General features: G+C 39.2%; 4 protein-coding genes across 6 annotated transcripts; all 4 read right to left on the reverse strand.

Annotated features, from left to right (window-relative positions):
- Positions 1 to 631: 631 nt before the first annotated feature.
- LOC116201518 (1-acyl-sn-glycerol-3-phosphate acyltransferase LPAT1, chloroplastic) lies at positions 632 to 4536 on the reverse strand. Of its 2 annotated transcripts, none has more exons than XM_031532781.1 (8): positions 4250 to 4536; positions 4088 to 4146; positions 3590 to 3654; positions 3218 to 3409; positions 2699 to 3105; positions 2401 to 2502; positions 1564 to 1851; positions 632 to 1224 (listed from the first exon to the last, which is right to left on the reverse strand). In XM_031532781.1, exons 2-7 carry the CDS (start codon positions 4111 to 4113, stop codon positions 1642 to 1644), a joined length of 1002 nt encoding a protein of 333 aa, XP_031388641.1. In that variant the 5' UTR covers positions 4114 to 4146; positions 4250 to 4536; the 3' UTR covers positions 632 to 1224; positions 1564 to 1641. The 2 variants fall into 2 exon arrangements, with proteins under 2 accessions (XP_031388641.1, XP_031388640.1); XM_031532780.1 differs by having other exon boundaries at positions 3590 to 3662.
- A 1783-nt stretch (positions 4537 to 6319) lies between these two features.
- On the reverse strand, positions 6320 to 9200 carry LOC116201517 (APO protein 2, chloroplastic). Its single transcript, XM_031532779.1, has 4 exons — positions 9041 to 9200; positions 8880 to 8926; positions 7791 to 8143; positions 6320 to 7479 (listed from the first exon to the last, which is right to left on the reverse strand). Exons 1-4 carry the CDS (start codon positions 9087 to 9089, stop codon positions 6648 to 6650), a joined length of 1281 nt encoding a protein of 426 aa, XP_031388639.1. The 5' UTR covers positions 9090 to 9200; the 3' UTR covers positions 6320 to 6647.
- An 837-nt stretch (positions 9201 to 10037) lies between these two features.
- Positions 10038 to 13665, reverse strand: LOC116201516 (signal recognition particle receptor subunit alpha). Of its 2 annotated transcripts, none has more exons than XM_031532776.1 (9): positions 13506 to 13665; positions 12150 to 13214; positions 11965 to 12060; positions 11721 to 11873; positions 11523 to 11630; positions 11265 to 11384; positions 10869 to 10994; positions 10639 to 10722; positions 10038 to 10504 (listed from the first exon to the last, which is right to left on the reverse strand). In XM_031532776.1, the coding sequence occupies exons 2-9, from the start codon at positions 13200 to 13202 to the stop codon at positions 10379 to 10381; spliced, it is 1866 nt and encodes a 621-aa protein (XP_031388636.1). In that variant the 5' UTR covers positions 13203 to 13214; positions 13506 to 13665; the 3' UTR covers positions 10038 to 10378. The 2 variants fall into 2 exon arrangements, with proteins under 2 accessions (XP_031388636.1, XP_031388637.1); XM_031532777.1 differs by having other exon boundaries at positions 12150 to 13217; positions 13506 to 13644.
- Positions 13666 to 14268: 603 nt separating this feature from the next.
- On the reverse strand, positions 14269 to 17430 carry LOC116198667 (nucleoid-associated protein At4g30620, chloroplastic). Its single transcript, XM_031528870.1, has 7 exons — positions 17214 to 17430; positions 15853 to 16013; positions 15636 to 15736; positions 15493 to 15532; positions 15055 to 15126; positions 14735 to 14791; positions 14269 to 14551 (listed from the first exon to the last, which is right to left on the reverse strand). Exons 1-7 carry the CDS (start codon positions 17293 to 17295, stop codon positions 14474 to 14476), a joined length of 591 nt encoding a protein of 196 aa, XP_031384730.1. The 5' UTR covers positions 17296 to 17430; the 3' UTR covers positions 14269 to 14473.
- Positions 17431 to 18492: the final 1062 nt, after the last annotated feature.

Here is an 18492-nt window from a genome sequence, read left to right on the forward strand (position 1 = left end):
TTGCATTTAATAATGAAAATATTATTGTTCTAAGTAAGAAAATTGATATTTCTAAATGAGATGAATGAAACTAACATGATAACCAATATACGAAAATCAATCAGTGCAACGCATGGGATAGAGCGCTAGCATTCATAAAATGAATTTCCATCAGAAGCACATATATGTTTATTTATATATCCGCACATACGTTTTTAAGTTAATGCGCCAATTAGAAACATGTGGATGTATGCGAGCAATCATCTCATACTATAAATACCCGGGAGGGATTATGTTGAATAAGTCATGTTATCAAATAAGACAAAACAAGGTTTGGTTGACAGTTGACACATGAACAATAAAATGAAGCTATTACTTAAAAAATCTTATTGTGTTTAGCATTACGAAGTAAACCCACGCATCGCAGGACCCATTACACTAGTCATTAGTTGTTTGTTCATTTGATCTAATGACCTAAGTCACCTACCGGTTATTAGTTATTACCACTGGGAACCAATTATTGCATCGAGGAGCTAAATCAGTATTTCACAAAGAAAACCCAAAAATACATTATGAGATTTGTAGACTCAAGGACACATCTTATAGTTTGTGATGGATCTTGCAAAGCAATAAATATTCATAAAGAGGAATCTGGAAGGAACAATGCGGTTTCAACCCATTCATTCGAAATAGAAAAGGCTACCGTTTTACTCATTCGAATACTCAGAAAGAACCTGGACGCCCCCAGGGTAGCAAAAAAAAAAAAAAAAAAAACAGAATACTCGGCAAGAAACAAGAACGAACTACAGGGATTACATTAGCTAAGCCCTAATACTTCCCTTGTCCTCTCAAAATAACTTGTCAGAGATGCCCGCCTTGACAGATTTTTGTGACCCCGTCAAGTTCCCTTGCAAGAAATTTTTTATTTCTTCAGGAAGCAGGCACAAGTTACTGTATAATGTATTCTCGAGTAAGTGAAACATGTACGTTCTCTTCAAGCTTCATCCTAGAAAAGTGGTTTTGATGAAGGTTGCCTAAGCTTCAAGCAGTTGGTAATCCCATGCTCACTTGGATCGAAGGATTCAGGAGTTGACCCACTTCATGGATTCTCCAAAGAAACTAAACTGAACCCGAGGAACTGCTGAACAGCTACCGTAGTCACTCCAAGCTTTATTTCTCGATACTGCAAGATGATGAAACTTTGCCAACAACCTTTTGGTGCTTCTTGTATGATCATCAGCTTTCCTGCAGACGTGGAAAATACAGTCACATAAGAAACCACTGGTGTGATGCATCTGAATATATGAATTGGTTCTTCAAGATTCCATACTCCAAAAAGTCCAATAAATTGCAATTAGACATGCTTCCCCCTAATTTCTGCATTCCCTTAGAGAGCAAAACTAAGACATAGAAATTTTTTCCGTAACCAAATAGAGCTGGCGCCAGATTGAAAAAATCAGCATCACACAATGTCAATAGCAGTCACAGCAAATCTCTCTGCAGCCACTGTTTGAAAGTAAATAGTAGCTAAATAATGCAGTTATCATGAGAAAGGAAAAAGGAAATAGTATGTACGATTAAAACCTGGGCTAGCCTTCTTAAAACCCACTTGAGGAATTAATGTTCGAGCTGTACAGAGGACTTCCAGTAGAGAAATTCGCCTTAAACATCGAGTGCACGGGAAATTGTGGCTCTAGCTTCATTGGACAATGCTTCTGCATCACTTCCTTCTATTGGCTTATGTATAATTATTTTCACGTTTCCTGGGTTGACAGTAATTTCATTTCCTGCTGGCATGATTTTGCCAGTTCCAATCAGCGTGATTGGTACCACAGGGACCTTCGTTTTTGCCGCAATGCTGAATGCGCCTTTCTGGACACCGACAAGAAGTAGCATCAGGATGGATCACCACTTTCTAAATATTCGTAAGCATTTGATCACATTTCCGCTTGTTATTCAAAAGAGAAGTGGCAGTTATTTTCAGCACCACGTGCCTCAAATAGTAAATGCATTTCGATGACAAGACATTCGCCGCATAATATCCCAAAATCAATAAAATAAAAAAGCATTTCAGTGCATCCCTCTATTAGTCTATGGATTTTAAACATATATCTAAAAGATCTTTCCTAGAAAAGGTAATATCCCGTAATCAATATAATAAAAAAGCATTTCAGTGCATCCCTCTATTAGTCTATGGAGTATAAAAATATATCTACAAGGTCTTTCCTAGAAAAGGTACATGTCTCCTCTCATTATGCAAAGCCAAATCATTGTATCATTAGACGGAATAAGCAAGCAAAACTTCCTAGTTTCTGATTTGCTTCAAATATGACCAGGAAGTACCACATGCCAGCACTATAGATGTCAAGGATTCAGTTGCTATTGCGCATGCAAAGTAAAGCAAAGCAACCGTGAACTCACCTTGAAAGCACCCAATTTCCCATCTTTACTTCGTGTTCCCTCTGGGAAGAAAAAGACTGACGCCCCCTTCTTAATGAGATCCATACATCGCTTAAGAGTCTCCTAAATTCATTAAGAAGAGAGACATACGAATCAATTAGGATAATTTTCACAGGATCGGAATGCGGGATCAAATGAAAATTCATTTACTCAATTGAAAAAGTAATGTTGCTCCAGCAGTGTTTATAAAACTTCACATAACAATAGAAAGTTAATTTTCAACATTGACAACACTGCAGAAAAGGAAGAGACTATATACCAATTGGCTTCTGCTATCCATTCGCTTCAAAGGAATACTTCCCAACATATACATGGCCCATCCGATAATCGGAAAAAGAAATATATCTGTCTTGCTGATGAACTTGAAGCTTCTACCAAGAGTGAGAAGTGTATATATGTCTAGAAAGCTCTGGTGATTAGAAACATAAACTGCAGGAGTGTCCGGTGGAGGAAGATTTTCCAATCCCTCAATCTGAATCTTATAAAATGTAGCAACTGACCACGTCGACCACAATTTGGCAATAAAATGATGAGCTTTTCTTCGATATCTATCAAGCAGGAGCACAAATGGATGTGCCACCAGCATCCACTGAAATAGAAATATGGCAACGACAGCAGTGACCACATAGAAGCATACTCCTCTCACTCTGCTGAATACTTCATATCCTGTAATTTACACAAGAAATAAATGGAAATTTTGAATGTAGAGCTTTTCTCCCCATGATAGGATGATAACATAGGCTAACTGTGGGAACATGGGAATAAATTCATAAAGGACCTGATAATGGACAGGCAACGCCAGAACTCCCAGCTTCGGCCAAATCAGATCTAACCACAGTGTATCTGGGATACTTATGCTGAGCATATGATTTATTGAAATAGTAGGTTCGGTTGAACTCCACTTTTGGACTGGGACAATACCATGGACTGGACATCTGCTTCCTTGAAATGACGGAGCATTTTGGAGCAACTATAAGCCAAAACAGGAAAATAGAAGAAGAAATGAGGAGTATAGAAGCACGATAGTCAGCTAAATCTCCAAATGATAGAGATGACCGACATTAAGTACGACTATAAATCCCAAGAACATGGACAAAATGCAATCCAATGTCTCCATGCACAAGGTACAAGCCAAACAAGTGTTGCTTACGTCCAGTCGGAGCTTGGAGAGTCGCGCGCTTACGAAGAGAGGACCCACTATGAACCTTGCTATACCTGCAAAACTGCCCCAAGATGCACGCAGAGAGTAAATCATTACTCATTCCGGGAATATAAGAAGACAAAGAAAGGCGAGCAGGCTACTGAAGAAAGCCTCATTACTCGACTGCACCGCCACATTAGATTCTAATTAACAATACGGATATTCAGCTGACATAAGAAAGACTAAGAAAATACAATTTTGAGAAGCCAATGGAAACCATCTGCTTCAGTCTCATTGGTCTTGCAGTTCAATCAGCAAGCCACTAAATCCAATCGGATTGAGCAAAAGAATTATGCACAAAGGGAAAAGACTGCAACCCAACATATGGTTCTGTCATTGCAGGACGACAGACATCGTCTTTCAGCAAACAAGAGGAAAGTCTTAATTTCACGAAGAACAGCCGGAGCAAATGCGGTTGCTGAAAACAGAAAAGAATGGAGCGCTCACCGGCGGCACGGAGGACGGAGACACATTCCTCAAATGAATGTAACGGGAAGAATCTTGGACTATCAGAAAAAGAAACAGAGTAAGAGATCCAATCACCATCCAAGGCGCCAATGAACAAAACAAAGACGAGCTCAGCGGGGGTGACAGTGAAAAAGCACGCACTGAAACACTGCCGCAGCGAATGTGGCGGGAGAGAAGCAACTTCCATCGGGCTATGGCGGAAATGCGTGCGAGGCAAGCCGGAGGTGTTCTTTCGAGAATCTATTGAGCGGAGCTCACAGTGAAGAAGAGAAAATGGAGGGGGAGATTAGGGTTTTAAAGCTGCGGAGTTCCAATTCCAAGGCATATTCCTTCGTTCCTTCATCGAAAGAACGTTCTTCACTGACTTTCTGCTACTCTCTCTCTCTCTCTCTCCCCCCTTCTCCGCTGTCAGCATTTCCAATGCCCCGCCACAGATCAGATCAGACGGCATGGCTCAACTCTTGTTTCCTGGCCCCCCTTTTTTTGGATATTTTTATTTTTATTCTCCTTACTCAATTTAATTTTATATTTTTCACAATTTAATAATATAATTATTATTTTTCTATCTTTTTTTTTCCAATTTTTCTCTGCACGGAATAGCACAAGATTTTGAAAAATAAATTATAATTAAGAATTTTAAAAAAAATTCTTCAAGAGTAAAAAATGAAACAAAAATAATAAAATAAACAGACAACTTTCTTAAAGAAATATTAATTTTTATTTTAAAAAATTCAAGATTATTAAATTAGATCTATGTATGCATATAATAAAATCTTCTCATTTATTTCAAATGCGTTATGTTATATAAATAATAAAAGTTAAAGAGATCAAGAAATCAAATTTTATAATGAGATATCATTAAAAATAATTCTGAAAATATAAATAAATAGATAAAAATCTAGAAAATTTCTTTTAGAAAATATATATGCTAATATATACTTATTTTGATGTTAATATTGATGTGGTGAAATATTAAATTTAATTTTAAAAAATTTAAGATTATTAAATAATGTCTACATGTATAATAAAATCCTCTCATTTATTTCATATACATTATGTTATATAAATTATAAAAATTAAAGAAATGAAGAAATCGAATTTTATGATGAGAAATCTTTAAAAAATATTTTTTATTAAAAATAATTCCGAAAATAAAAACAAACAAATAAAGACCTAGAAAATTCATTTCAGAAAATATATACTTATTAAATTACACTCAGAAACTGAGAGTTCTGAGACCATCTATTAATATATTTATATTATGTATGAATATATACTTATTTTGATGTTAATATTTATGCGATGAGATATTCATTTTAATTTTTAAAAATTCCAGATTATTAAATAACATCTATACATATTATAAAATTCTCTCATTTATTTCAAATACATTGTGTTATATAAATTATAAATTAAAGAAATCAAGAAATCAAATTTTATGATGAGATATTTTTTAAAAAATAATTTTATTTAAAATAATTTCGAAAATTAAAAAATAGAAAATTCTATCCACAAAATTCATATTGTCTTCAATTGGAGATCAATATAGTATCGAAAATTTTTTATGATATTTTCAACCTTTTTTAATGGAACATTATAATCGAAAATAACTTCGGAAGATTTTGTTGCTTATTTCATTTTAAAAGATAATTTAAAATTTTTAAAATTCAAAAAACTGAGAAAATTTCATTCAGAACGGAGAGTTCTGAGGTTATCTGGCTGAAACAACCTCGTATCTTGCTTATATATATATATATATATTACCATAAATTTTTTAATACTAAATTCTCTCAACTATTCAATACTTTTTACTCAATTCAATAACACAATCATTAAATTATCTCTACTATTCAATATTTTTTTAATCAATTCAATAACACAATCATTACTTTTTTCCCAACTATTTCATTTTTTATCACCTTAAATCAAACTAAATCAAATTAAAATAAATTTAACTTCATTATCAAACTCGATCTAATCTCAACAAGTAACATGATTTTGCCAAAAAGCTTACTCCTTCGTTCGAATTGCACGACCATGTCATTTTTTTGGCTCTTTCCTATTTTCATCTTGATTCTATTTATATACTAGCTCACTATTTTTCTTCCCTGGTCATACATTCTAAATTTGCCTCGATGCTTGACTGCATCCTCCCGAGCTCGAATGGGTATCTTCTCTTGCGACCTCAGGCGAAATGAATTAGGAGTCCACTAAGCAAAACTTTGGCCGAAACTGACATTCCAATTCGGCTTAGTTTGATTGAGAAATAAACATTACAAAAATCCTTGATAAATCCAATCAGAGGAGAAAACGGATGAATGGCTGCCGTCGAGAACCCTCAACGAACAGCATAATGTACACCTTCGGACTGATCTATCAAACCGACATTCTAATGAATGTTTTCTACCAACCGGAACTTCTCCGACCGCAATAAACAAGTAGCCTTCTCACTGTATTCTTCTCTCAAGACAATTTCCCGAAGCATTCCATCTTCGTTTACTTCTCATACATAAGCTACAGGAAAGTGCAACTACCTAACTCAAACTACCATCTCAGCCTCCCGAATATTGGAAGGGATCCCGACATCCAACCTCATGGTGGGCCTGTACTGCTCCGGCGCTATGGCTCCAGCCTGCACACAGATCTCCACCACTGCAGGGGCCTTCCCATAGAAAGACCTAAGTTCTTGCCTCAACGGCGACCCACTAACATCTGGGACATGCCACACATACCTTGGAGGGATCAAATCGTCAAGGACCGCCGCCTGCCACCCGTGCTGCCCATTCCTCTGCTGGTGCTTGTGGGCTCCACAGTTCTGGGCCTTGTGCCCGCTCGGTCCCACGTGGACCTCGGGGCAGTACCCACAGACCCTGACAGGGTACATCCTCATCAGCTTCTTGGCACCTCGTCTCATCTTCTCCCATGCCTCTAAGGTTTCCTCTGCCACTGTGAGCTTCTCTTCTTCATTGACCGGTGGGACTATTTCTGAATCGGGTGTTTCAGTCAGTAACGGTTGAAGAGGAGGCTCAGGGACAAGATCAGGAAGTTCGCTCTCATCTGCATCGATAAATTCTTTCTTCCCAATTCGGATTATGGGTTTTCTCCTCCTTTTTGTGAGGAATTCAGGAATTTCAACCCCCGCTTGGATGCAGAGCTCAACTACTGCTGGGATTCGAGGAATTGAGAATCTCTGCTCGTGAGGGATACGCTTTCCTAGGCGGTCGAAAAGGTGGTAAGCTTCAATTGGTACCAAAATATCTTCAACCACGGCATTGGTCCACTCATGGAGTCCTTTTCGGAAGGACGAGTGCTGACCTTTACACGACTTGAATGGATGTCCTACAGGTCCTACATGGATCTCATCACACCAGCTGCATAGAACCATCAATCAACCAACCATCAGACTTACTGGAGAAAGAAACGCTTGTATTTACGAGTTCCACATTGAGCTTTAATGTCCATGCGATGTTCTCTAACCTAAGGGTCAAGCCTGAGTAGCGGACCATCCAAAGGATAAGGATCAAACTTAGACATGGACAAGTGGCAAATGCAACTCATTTACTGTACATCCATCATCAGTAGGTATCAGATAGACGTTAGCTAAAACATAATCTGCTTTCACCGCTATAAATTCAAGGAAAGATCTCAGTCAAAGGGGTGCAGAAACAAGGAAGATATTTACCCACAGGCAAGCACAGGCACCACTTTAAAGAGTCTCTTGAGATTGTTGATTAATCTGATCCTAGCATTGAAGACATCATATGCCACGGGGATCAAGCTCCTAACAAGCAGCCCATTCTTTGGAGGAGGAGTTGATCCTTTAGGTTGGCCTTTCCTGTTTTTGGCTCTCTCCCTGGCAGCCCTCCTTAGCTCGACAATAGGTGTTGGGAATGGTTTTTTCTCCTTTTTTGAGTATGACCTTGGAAAATCTGCATTCTGGGGATGGTCGTTTCTGATTGTCAATGTACATGACTGGTGTTGCTTCCATGATGGAAATTTAGGCCTCAATTCGATAGGCAACCTGACAAAACTACCCTGCAGAAGAGCAAAATAGGAGCAAGAGCGGGCAGGAATTAGTCTATATGTATAACAAGACAAACCATTCACAAAAAATATTTTGACCAGAAACTGCAGTCCAAGTCGACGGCTCAGAGGTCATAGACAATCAAGATCCAACCCCAAGCAATCAATCTAGGATTCAGCATTCACTACTACAAGCTTATGCGAAAGCTGTAACAGCAACTCCAGCTCAAGATAATCTGGAGACGGGGGCATTAAGTTATGCATTGATACTACGCGAGATGCACAGGGAAGCGACAGAATGAACACCCGATGTGCGCCCTGTGTCGGAAAGATGTACAATCTCCAATGTGAACTCATTAAGGAGCAGTCATGGTAGGGGAAATTTAAAGGCGCTTCATTTATACGACAGGATAGTCTTCCTCAAGATAGCTTAATAAGCTTGATTGCGATTCTTTTCAGAAGCCGTATGCGAGTGCGAGCAGTTGCTAATTGCTATCTGCTTATATAATGTAACCAATAAAAAAGAAAACCGAAAATTAACTAAAGCTCAGCAAAGCTCCCCATGTCCTCTCTCAGCTGAATTGATCTGGAACCCTAGAAATCAAACTGAACTCCACTGATTCGATTGCCACCGGTATGCAGAAGAGCAATGGATTTCCGGGTCTAAAAAGAAATGGAATGAATGGCAAACAGCGAAAATCTCCCAAACATGTCGAAGAAAAGCGTCACAGAAGATGGGAGAGATTACCGGAAATGAAGAGGATTGGAAAGAACAACTTCCTAAATCCTTGTGACCTGTAAGAGAGAGAAGGAAGAAATTCAATCAGAGAGAGCCGCCGGACGAGTGAGAGAGAGAGAGAGAGAGAGAGAGCGGGGTAGAAGGAGAGGGAGAGGAGGAGATGAACGCACTGAGAGATTGCCGCATTGGATGTGGCGGGAAAGAAACCAACTCCATCATCGCTCATCTGCTCGCTCCACTTCCCATCTGCTCTCCAGTCCTCTCCTCCCTCCCTGGCGATAACCGATATCCGTGGAATTTTTTCGCTTTTTTATTTATTTGTCGTGATGTTATTTATTTTCCTTCTTTTTTATATTTTCCCCAAAAAATTCAGTAAAAACAAGGGAAAAAAAAAATGTTAAGGCAGAAACTGCTTTCCTAGAGACTGCTTTTTTTTCTCCGAAACGTGTTTCCCCAGTTGCATGGGCAGTTGTCTTCTGGCTCTGACAATGTCAATTTCTGAATAGACGTTAGTTAGAATCAGTAGGCCTCATCTCTTTTCCCGGGACGCTGCTTCAAGCATTTCACGCAACGTACATTACTGACGTTCAATAAAACTTTTACTATTCACAAAAAAAAAAAAACTTTCTAATCTAGCAAAAAAGGTCTCATCCTTTTCTACACCGTTAAATCTATTACAGTACTAGTTCTTATTAGAAAAGTTCCTTCTTATATTGTAATTCAATGGCTAGATCATCAGCCGTAATGTTTTTAAGGCGGGCAAGATGGAAGCCCGAAACTCCGGCCGAATCTTAAACTCTGGCTCTCTGCAAGTCGAACAGTTCCATCCAGGTGCTGAAAAGTACTCATTAGATGAGACCAATCGGTCGATATATCTGAAGAAGAGTTTCAAGGGTAGAATGCTTAGGTTCGTCCTCAAAGTTAGTCCGCGCGCTTTTGATAGGCTTTCGAAATTTGTCCATGTAGCTTTTAATGGACAGAGTTGATTGTCTTCAAGATGTTTTCCATAGATGAACTCCGATAAACAATGTCCCACCATCAGCAGCCCATAGATGACCATCGGTAACCAATGAACTAAGCAATCACGACTGGCTTGGATCCACGATGGGGGTCAGTGGTGACTCTGATACGGTTACCAGCTCGAAAACAGCAAAACAATCGTTCCCAGAGCACAGTCCCAGGGAAAAACTGGGAAAGCTGTTTGCTATTTGTACATGCTGTTTTTGGACCAATCCTGGGCAGAGCAACGAGCTCTGAGTTTCAGAAGCCAAGACAAAATTCTAAATAAATCAGCAACTAACATACAGAAACACAGAAAACAGCCGCAGGGGACTGATTCACCTCCGACAAAGGTATTTAAGATCAGAATGAAGACACGACGCAAAACAAACCAAGTTCATCATGCAAAAGCAGTAGCGGCAGCACAACAGAGTCTCGAACACAAGAAAGACTCATTAAGAGGTAGAGAGAGCGATTGTTAAGGAATAAGCAAAGCCTAAGGAGATCCATCACTTCAGGAGGGTCTTGACAATCGACTTCACATTGAGCTTCTTCAGGTCTGTGTACGACTGCCCACACCCAACAAACATCACCGGAGCTCCCGACACATAAACCATTGAGAGTGCTGCTCCGACCTGTAACCAGTTCACAGATATTAGCCCTACAGGACAAAAAATAGGAAGACATTGAAGTGCTTGTTTGCAGTTTTGATTGTGGAGAGCTCTCTGTTGTATTTTCATTGGGAAACTTTTTTGAAAGCTGCATTTACCTTGTCGTCTATGGTGTCGAACTTTGTTAGCAGAATTCCATCAATCAACCTGGTAGTAGGAGAAGTTGAGAGGTCGGCTAATCTCTGCAATGAACCAGGAAAAAGAGGGCTCTAATATATCACCAACTTGATGATGAAAATAACAATATGATGCACTGGAAGAAACTAAACAGCAGCTTTGATTCCAAACATATACATATATAGAGAGAGAGATATAACAACTATCATACCTGATTGAATTTCGACAGTTGATCAACAGCATCATTTCCAACTAGGGCCTCGCCAACAAACAGAACCAGATCCGGGTTGTTGAGATATATCAGCTTCGAGAGCGCTCTCATCAGCGGCTCATTATCCTGAGAAGCATCAGACAGACATGTCAGATCAATGTACCCTATATAATGGCAGTATCCATAGAAAGCAACCAGACACTACAAAGAAAATAAACCATTCAACATATGCAGATAGACTCTCTCTCTCTCTCTCTCTCTCTCTCCCCCTCTCTCGATAAATGTATTTTCTATTAATGCATCAAAACTATTTTTACAAGGTGATCCATCTATCCAATTCCAAAGACAACCAACTCTCTCTTTAATACCATGAAAGATGATATTTGTGATCAATACCTGCATCCTACCAGCAGTATCAACTAGAACAACTTCGGAACCATTGCGAGTGGCCTCCTGGATTGCTTCTTTTGCTACAACTGCAGGATCTTTCTCATAGCCCTTCTCAAATATCGGAATCTGATTAGATCAATTTACAGAAAAGTTGGGTATTAGCTACAGTGACCACATCACACCAAATAAATTAATAGAAGAGTCTCCTACAATATTAGGAACATATTGACTGTATAGTATTGGGTTCCACATCATGAAATATACCTGGAGTCTACGAGCATGGGTTCTCAGTTGTTCAACAGCTCCAGACCGGAAAGTATCACAAGCAGCCATCATAACACTAACCTTATGCTGCAGGAGCCAGTAGGCAACCTATACATTGTCTTTTAATTAGGTCATAAAATTCACACATAAGCCACTCACTGTGAAAAAACTGAGTTAGCCAAGAACTCGATTTCTCACCTTAGCTAGGTTGGTGGATTTTCCAACTCCATTGACTCCCACAAAGACAACAACATAAGGCCTGTTCTGCTCTTTAGCAGCATGGACATCCCGCAGTATGTCAATAGAGCGCCTAGGAGTCAAAATACGAACAAGAGCTTCCTCCATTGCAGCCTGTTGCATTATAATAAACCATGATACTCTTCTCTGGTTGAGGTAAACAGAAAATTTTACGCTGCACATGACCAGACCAGATAAAACTAACCTGCACTGTCGAAGACACCCTTGTGAATGAGGCCAATTTTTTGCCTTCAAGACTAGCAGCCACTGACTCACACAGCTTCTCAGCTATCTGCTCAGCCTATAAATGCAAATTACAGAACTTTCTTTGAGGGACAACACAACTGAGGGATACCAACAGTACACGTACAAAACACAAGGGAGACATACCACATTCTTGGTCATGAGCCGGTCCTTGAGTGCTTTCAAAGCTGGTTCAAGATCAGCTCTCTCCAGGTTTGCTTTTCCTGCAATGCTCTGGAATATAGACGAAAACCATCCCTTCTTGGCATCGGCCTTGCTGCCTCTCTCCACCTCCTCATCTTCCTCAACTTCACTTTCACTACTAACATTCTCTTCCTCATCCATCATACTCTGACCTTGCTCTGCTGCCACCACATGCATGTCCTGATCCCCATTCTGATCAGCAGGATGTGTAAAATCCAGCTTTGCCTCAGCAGGTGAGTCGTCCCAAACTCTGTTCTTTTTCATATTCTTTTTCTTTGGGTCCGCCTTGGGGACCTTGTCAGCAACAGTGTCAGTTTTCTTTACACCTTTAGATCTAAGTTTCTGGAGCTTATTTACATCGAAAGCTCCATTGTTAGAGACAGTATTCTCTTTACCATTAACAACACCATTCCCCTTGGGATCTTTGATCCCGACATGGATACCATTGGAATGTCCATTTTCCATCTTTCGGTCTTTCACCATCGCATCATCCCCATCTCTGGCCACCCCGCATTCGCTCTTCTTCTTATTCCCTCCCTCAAATCCAACCTTGTTCACCTGCCCTTGTTTTTTTCCATTGCTAACAGGTTTACCCATCACCTGCTTCGATTTCCTCAACTCTTCCGCCCGGGCCTCAGCTTCCATCCTCAGCTGCCTAAAAGTCTCATCAAAATCATCATAAATGGTGCGCTTTGGATCGTAAATCTCCGAGAACTCACGCTTCACCATATTAAGCAGATCATCCACATACAGCAGATGGAGGATCCGCTGATAGACGGCGACAAACACGAGGCCAAGCTCATTGTGGAACGTCCACTTGAGGGTGTAAGCGGCACCAGGAGCATCGTAATTGAATGATGCTAAGCCCGATCGCTCCTCCAAGAGACAGGACCTGATCAGGGTGTCAATCGGCGACCCTCTGAGAGCACTCCCGAGTTCTTTACAAGTCCAGAGGATCAATCCTCCTCTTGTAAAGATCAGTAACTGCTCCAACATCTTCAATCAACCCTACTTGTGTCCCGTCGAAAAAAAAAAAAAGAAAATCAACAATTATTAATAAACAAAAAGCCAATCAATCGAAGAGCCTGCATAACAAATGAACCGGATTTTGAAATCTGTAAATTAATTATGAGATCAACAACGGGAAACCACTGCGAGCACTCAATCGAATTCATCGATCCAATTTGATCGAAGCATCAGACATAAAATCTTAGGCAAAAACCCGAAATCCCGCAAGCGGTCGAATCTACATGCAGATCGACAGAAATGATTACGAGCGAAGAGATCGAGGGAAGATACCTCTTCACTGTAGGGATTGGACTACGACAAACCCTAGATTTGATCCAATCCAAGAGAGAGATAATTGAAATTGAAATTAGTACAAAGAAGCGATGAAAAGTGGAGACATAGAAGAGAGAAATAAAATCAACGAGAGAATCGGGAGATTCGTCAATTTATACTATTACCGAAAAAATTATATTGTCCCTTTTCAGGTCAAAGTTTGACTCTTCTTCGGGTTTGGTGGGCGGCGGTGAAATTTCAGTTAAGGAAGCCACCGGCCGTTAAAAAAACCCGACAATACTAATGCATGACCGTTTATTTCATAGTAATAACTATGGAGCTTGACGGATCCACGCGGAACCCTAGAATGTTGTTTTTATGGGTATGTTGTTGTCGCAATCCACGACCATTACTAACACAAGGGCTATTTTTAACTTTTCAACTACATCCTATAAATTAAATTAAGATGTTAATTATAAAATCAAATTTCCATTTAAATAGATAGTTTACTATTTTTTCATTTGACGACTGAATTTAAGCCCATTTGACAGGCCATTCATATGTGAATCGAGATTAACAATCACAATTAATTGAGGGGGTCAAAATTGATACGTTGAAACCATGCTTACGTAGGAGTTTTTTCAACGATGATTTGTTGATCCTATATACAAGTCACAATGTCTTGTTTAGCCGGTCATACCGACCCAAGGAAGCCTTCATGCAACCACCTTTATGGAAATCCTCATTGTAGTCTATACCCAATAGCGACGATTATCAGCCATTGCAAATGGACAGAGGAGCCATTTCATTTTATATCCAATTACTAAAGCCATAGTCAATAAAAATATAAGAGGTTCCTTACAGTAATGAAACTCAAGGTCAAAGGTACAAATGAGAAATATTATGCCTACTATTAAGTTGTACACAAAATTGGTATGTGAAAAACTTCGAGTCAATTAGACGATACAGAAAGAGGGGAACTCTTATCACTGCTTGAATCCGTCGCTTAGGCCTGGTGGCATACCCAAGCTCTGCGCGAGATCACTCATCCTTTCCTTCATTGCCTGCAGAGACAATTTACGATGAGCCTCGGGATGATACTTCTCAAAAAACACGTTCCCCAGAAGAAAATGCTATGCAGATTTTTCTGATAGTGTTGTTTTCGCAGATAATATTACAAAGCGAAGAAACATTAGTTGAGGTTCAGTGTTATTGGAGCTAGAGCCGATATCTGGTATTCTGTTTACCTGAACACTCTTCTGGTGTGCATCCTTGTAGGCCTCAGTGACCAACTCAGAAAGTTTCTGCAGAGAAAAGAGTCCAGTTAACACGAGTAACTCGAGCTTTGGAATTTGCACCAGAAGTTGAGAGGCCTCTAGGAGTTACAGATTTTTCATATTCATCATCAACGTAAATGATTTTTATCCTTGTGTTTTGACTATTGAGCAAGTCAATGGTGTCACTGCTTATACAAAAAAAAAGTACCAAGCAAAGAGTGGCACCAGAGCAGAACAGGAGAAAAACAATTTCTATCTATCAAAAGCAAAGAAAGAAACTGAGCACTAACTTCAGATCCCAATTCCATTGCCGCTTCGGTAATCTCAATGCGAACAGGTTGCTGGTTCCCGGATAATGTTGCCTAAGAAAATGAAGAGAGAGTTCAATTCAATTAGTCCCAGAGGTCTCACAAAGAGTAACACCTGAAATGTGATCGAGTCAATAACATCTCAAAGAGAGCAGAAGCAAGCACTCATCAGATAATTAGGATGAAAAACTACAGATTAGAATGACCGGAGAAAATAACGACTAAAGAATCTTAAACTGTCCTTTGACTTTCAGAGTGCAGATTTTTCATGCGGTGCCTGTCTTTGCAGCTGAATTTGCACCTCAGCTATCATAAATCAGCCAAGGAATGCACGTATAATTATGAAGCACTTGCTTTTTAACAACACTAAAATCTTCCCCTTCTTTACAAACACAGACAGATAGATAGGCAGAGAGATACCTTTATTAATTCACCTTCACAGTAACCATCAAACTCTGCTCTGAAAAAGAGAAAGGAATATTCACCCAATAAGCAAGCTACTCAGGTACAAGCAGAAACAGGAGTTGTCCAGATAATCTTATACCAAAATTGAAAAACCTTACACTGCAAGTTCCTTTTGAACCCGTACAGCCTCAACCTGGACCACCATCTGAGCTTTCTTCACTGTATCATATAAATTCTGCATGTTTCCAAGAATTCCTGCCTAAAGGTTCAAACCAAGAAATTAATATTAGTCCAAGAACAATGACTTCAATGTATATATGACACAAAGAATAAATTAATGTTAATCTTGCTTTCACAATGTTCAGAATGTGAAACCTTTGAAGGCGAGTCATCACCCTTCTCGCTGTTGTCCTTTTTGCCTCCAAACAGTGCATTAACTTTTATAGCTCGATAGCTACTGCCATTTTTTCTATAACTAAAACATGCTAACATTTGCCGGCCAGAACTGACAATATTTGCATTCGAAGTCAAGTTACCTGTAAAGCAACAGGAAAATATGCATCAACAGCCCATTCTTCTCAGACGGTAAGGCAAAAATTTCCAACACTTTCAATCCCAACTCTTGTAACATGGAGATAATAATAGAAAGCAATTTGGAACTTCAACTTAAACCAAGTGCAATTAGCCCATCAAGCATGCAGTGGGATCCCAAAAGATGCACCTCTGCAATAAGTTGGTATGTGAAAAGTACGTTTCATGCCCATGGTATATAATAGCGAAACCAATTCATAAAATTCTAGCATCATTAAATGAGTGGTTATGATCAGTTCATGCTTGTTATCTATGAAGACATAAAAGTGATACTCCTCATCTCATTTTATCCATAGTTCTCAGAATTGCTTATTGCTCCACATTTCCTGTTCAATATGACAGTTATCACAACTAATGGACTCATTTATATTGAATTGAGCACTTATGTCATAAAAATCGGTTATCAAACCTTATGTAGGAAGAATTCCCTCATACTAGTCGAACATAGTATGACTCTTACTCTTCTCAAATATCTAATATACACGATTCTTTCTGTAGCTTCAGTCTATTCATTTTCTCACAACTACCTTTCAGACAATTATTCAGAATTTTTCGAAGCACACACTACATCTATGAACCAGACAGACTAAATTTCCCTTCAAATGTCTTTCACTATGAGAAAATTCCGAGTACAATATAGCAGCTCATCACACAACACATGGCTGATTCAAAGTACATGAGCAACCAATGAAATTGGCATGTTAAGTCCGAAAAATTTAGCAAATCCGGGCAAAGTCAGATGAACAAACTACAGGTGAACAAAAAACTTAATAAAAGTGCAAAGTTTGGGTTTTTTTCAGTGATTAACCCTTTTTAAAAATATAGAAGGAAAAAGGGGTTCAAGCTTCCGTCTTCAGACCCCATTGCGGAACCAAAGCAAAGACGGATAAATCCCACGCACTGTAACAGCTCGAGCACCAGAATGCCGAGTGATGAAAACAGCAAAAACGCAATCGAGCAGTATTCAAGCACGCAAGATTTCAAAGTAGACTTCACATTCGATGCTCATACATATGAGCGAAACTCCGGGATGAAACTAACCAGCTGACAGAAAGGAATCTTCACCATCGAAGGTAAAGCCTAATACAAAGCCTCACATTCGCATCGGCGACCAGAGAGAGGGAGTATGGAGAGAGAGCTCTTACAAGGGGAAAGAGAGGGAGCTGTCCGTCCATTTGACGGGTACAGCTTCGATACTTGACTGGTCAGAGACACAGAGGAGGCCATGTCCGAATCCCAAAACCTCGCTCGAAGAAGAAGAAGAAGATTCGCTCGAGGAAGAAGAAGAAGAAGAGGAGGAAAGAGGATAAAATGTGGGGTTTTTGTTCGAGGTTTTGCTCTTCTGCTAATTTTATCTGATTGATTTTTCGGCGATTTTATTATGCAGCCAAAAGAAATATATAATAATAATAATTATTAGTATGCATATTCAGAAAAATAATAATAAATAAATAAAGTAATTTTTGTATCTACCCATCTATCTATCAGGGATGTTAAAAAATTGAAAGATCTGAAAATCCGAGCCGACCCGCCCGAACCGAGCTGGAATTCGGGGTTTTTTAGAACTCGGTTCGGTTCTAGAGTTGGTTTATTTTTGTAGCTCGGATTCGGATACGGCTTCAGATTTCAAAATTGAAATCTCGTTTGCCTCGATCATACCCGAATTGTTGATATTTGTATAATTTTGTGTTTGATGGAGCTTTGACTCTTATGGACCATTTTAATATTATATAGTGGTAGCGATGTTATTATGATATATGGAGTTTTAATTATCTCAGTGAAGTTATTTTTACCTAAGTTTTGCGTGATAAATTGAGATTTTATCCTATTTATAATTTTACTTAGTTTTTCTTTCAATGTTTGTTGCATTCGGGTTACCCAAGAACCGGCCCCAAAAACCCGATCCATGAAGGATTGGTTCTCTTTTTTATTTCGGATTCGGTTCTCGAGGATGGTTTTAAAAATGAAAATCCCACCACTTCGGATCCTCGAAAATTTTCCCCATACCCACGCTGAATCGCCCCGTGCACATCCCTACTATCCGCATGATCACCCTCAACTCAGCTCCCCGCAGTTGGTGACTCTGCAAATAGAACATACTAGTTAGTTGACACGTGCAACAAATACGATAAGAGGGTTGCATCGACCGTATCAATATAGTCTACATGTAAAAGTTATTCCATTATCAATTAGAAAAAACGAAAAGAGTTGGTATGAATCAATTAATTGGCCCAATTTAGTTGCACGTACGAGATATTCTTGCATGTGTCAATAGACTATTGTATGGATAACTGTATGGTTAGTTTGATGATTAAGGATCGCAATTTTTTTTTTGTTGAAAATTCAAGCTCAAGATATCCTAAAACCTATATGAGAGAATACTCCTTTTTGAAACACACATATAAGTTAGATGGTTAAACTGAC

This window comes from Punica granatum, chromosome 3 (genome assembly GCF_007655135.1).
Source record: "Punica granatum isolate Tunisia-2019 chromosome 3, ASM765513v2, whole genome shotgun sequence".
NCBI classification, from domain to species: domain Eukaryota; kingdom Viridiplantae; phylum Streptophyta; class Magnoliopsida; order Myrtales; family Lythraceae; genus Punica; species Punica granatum.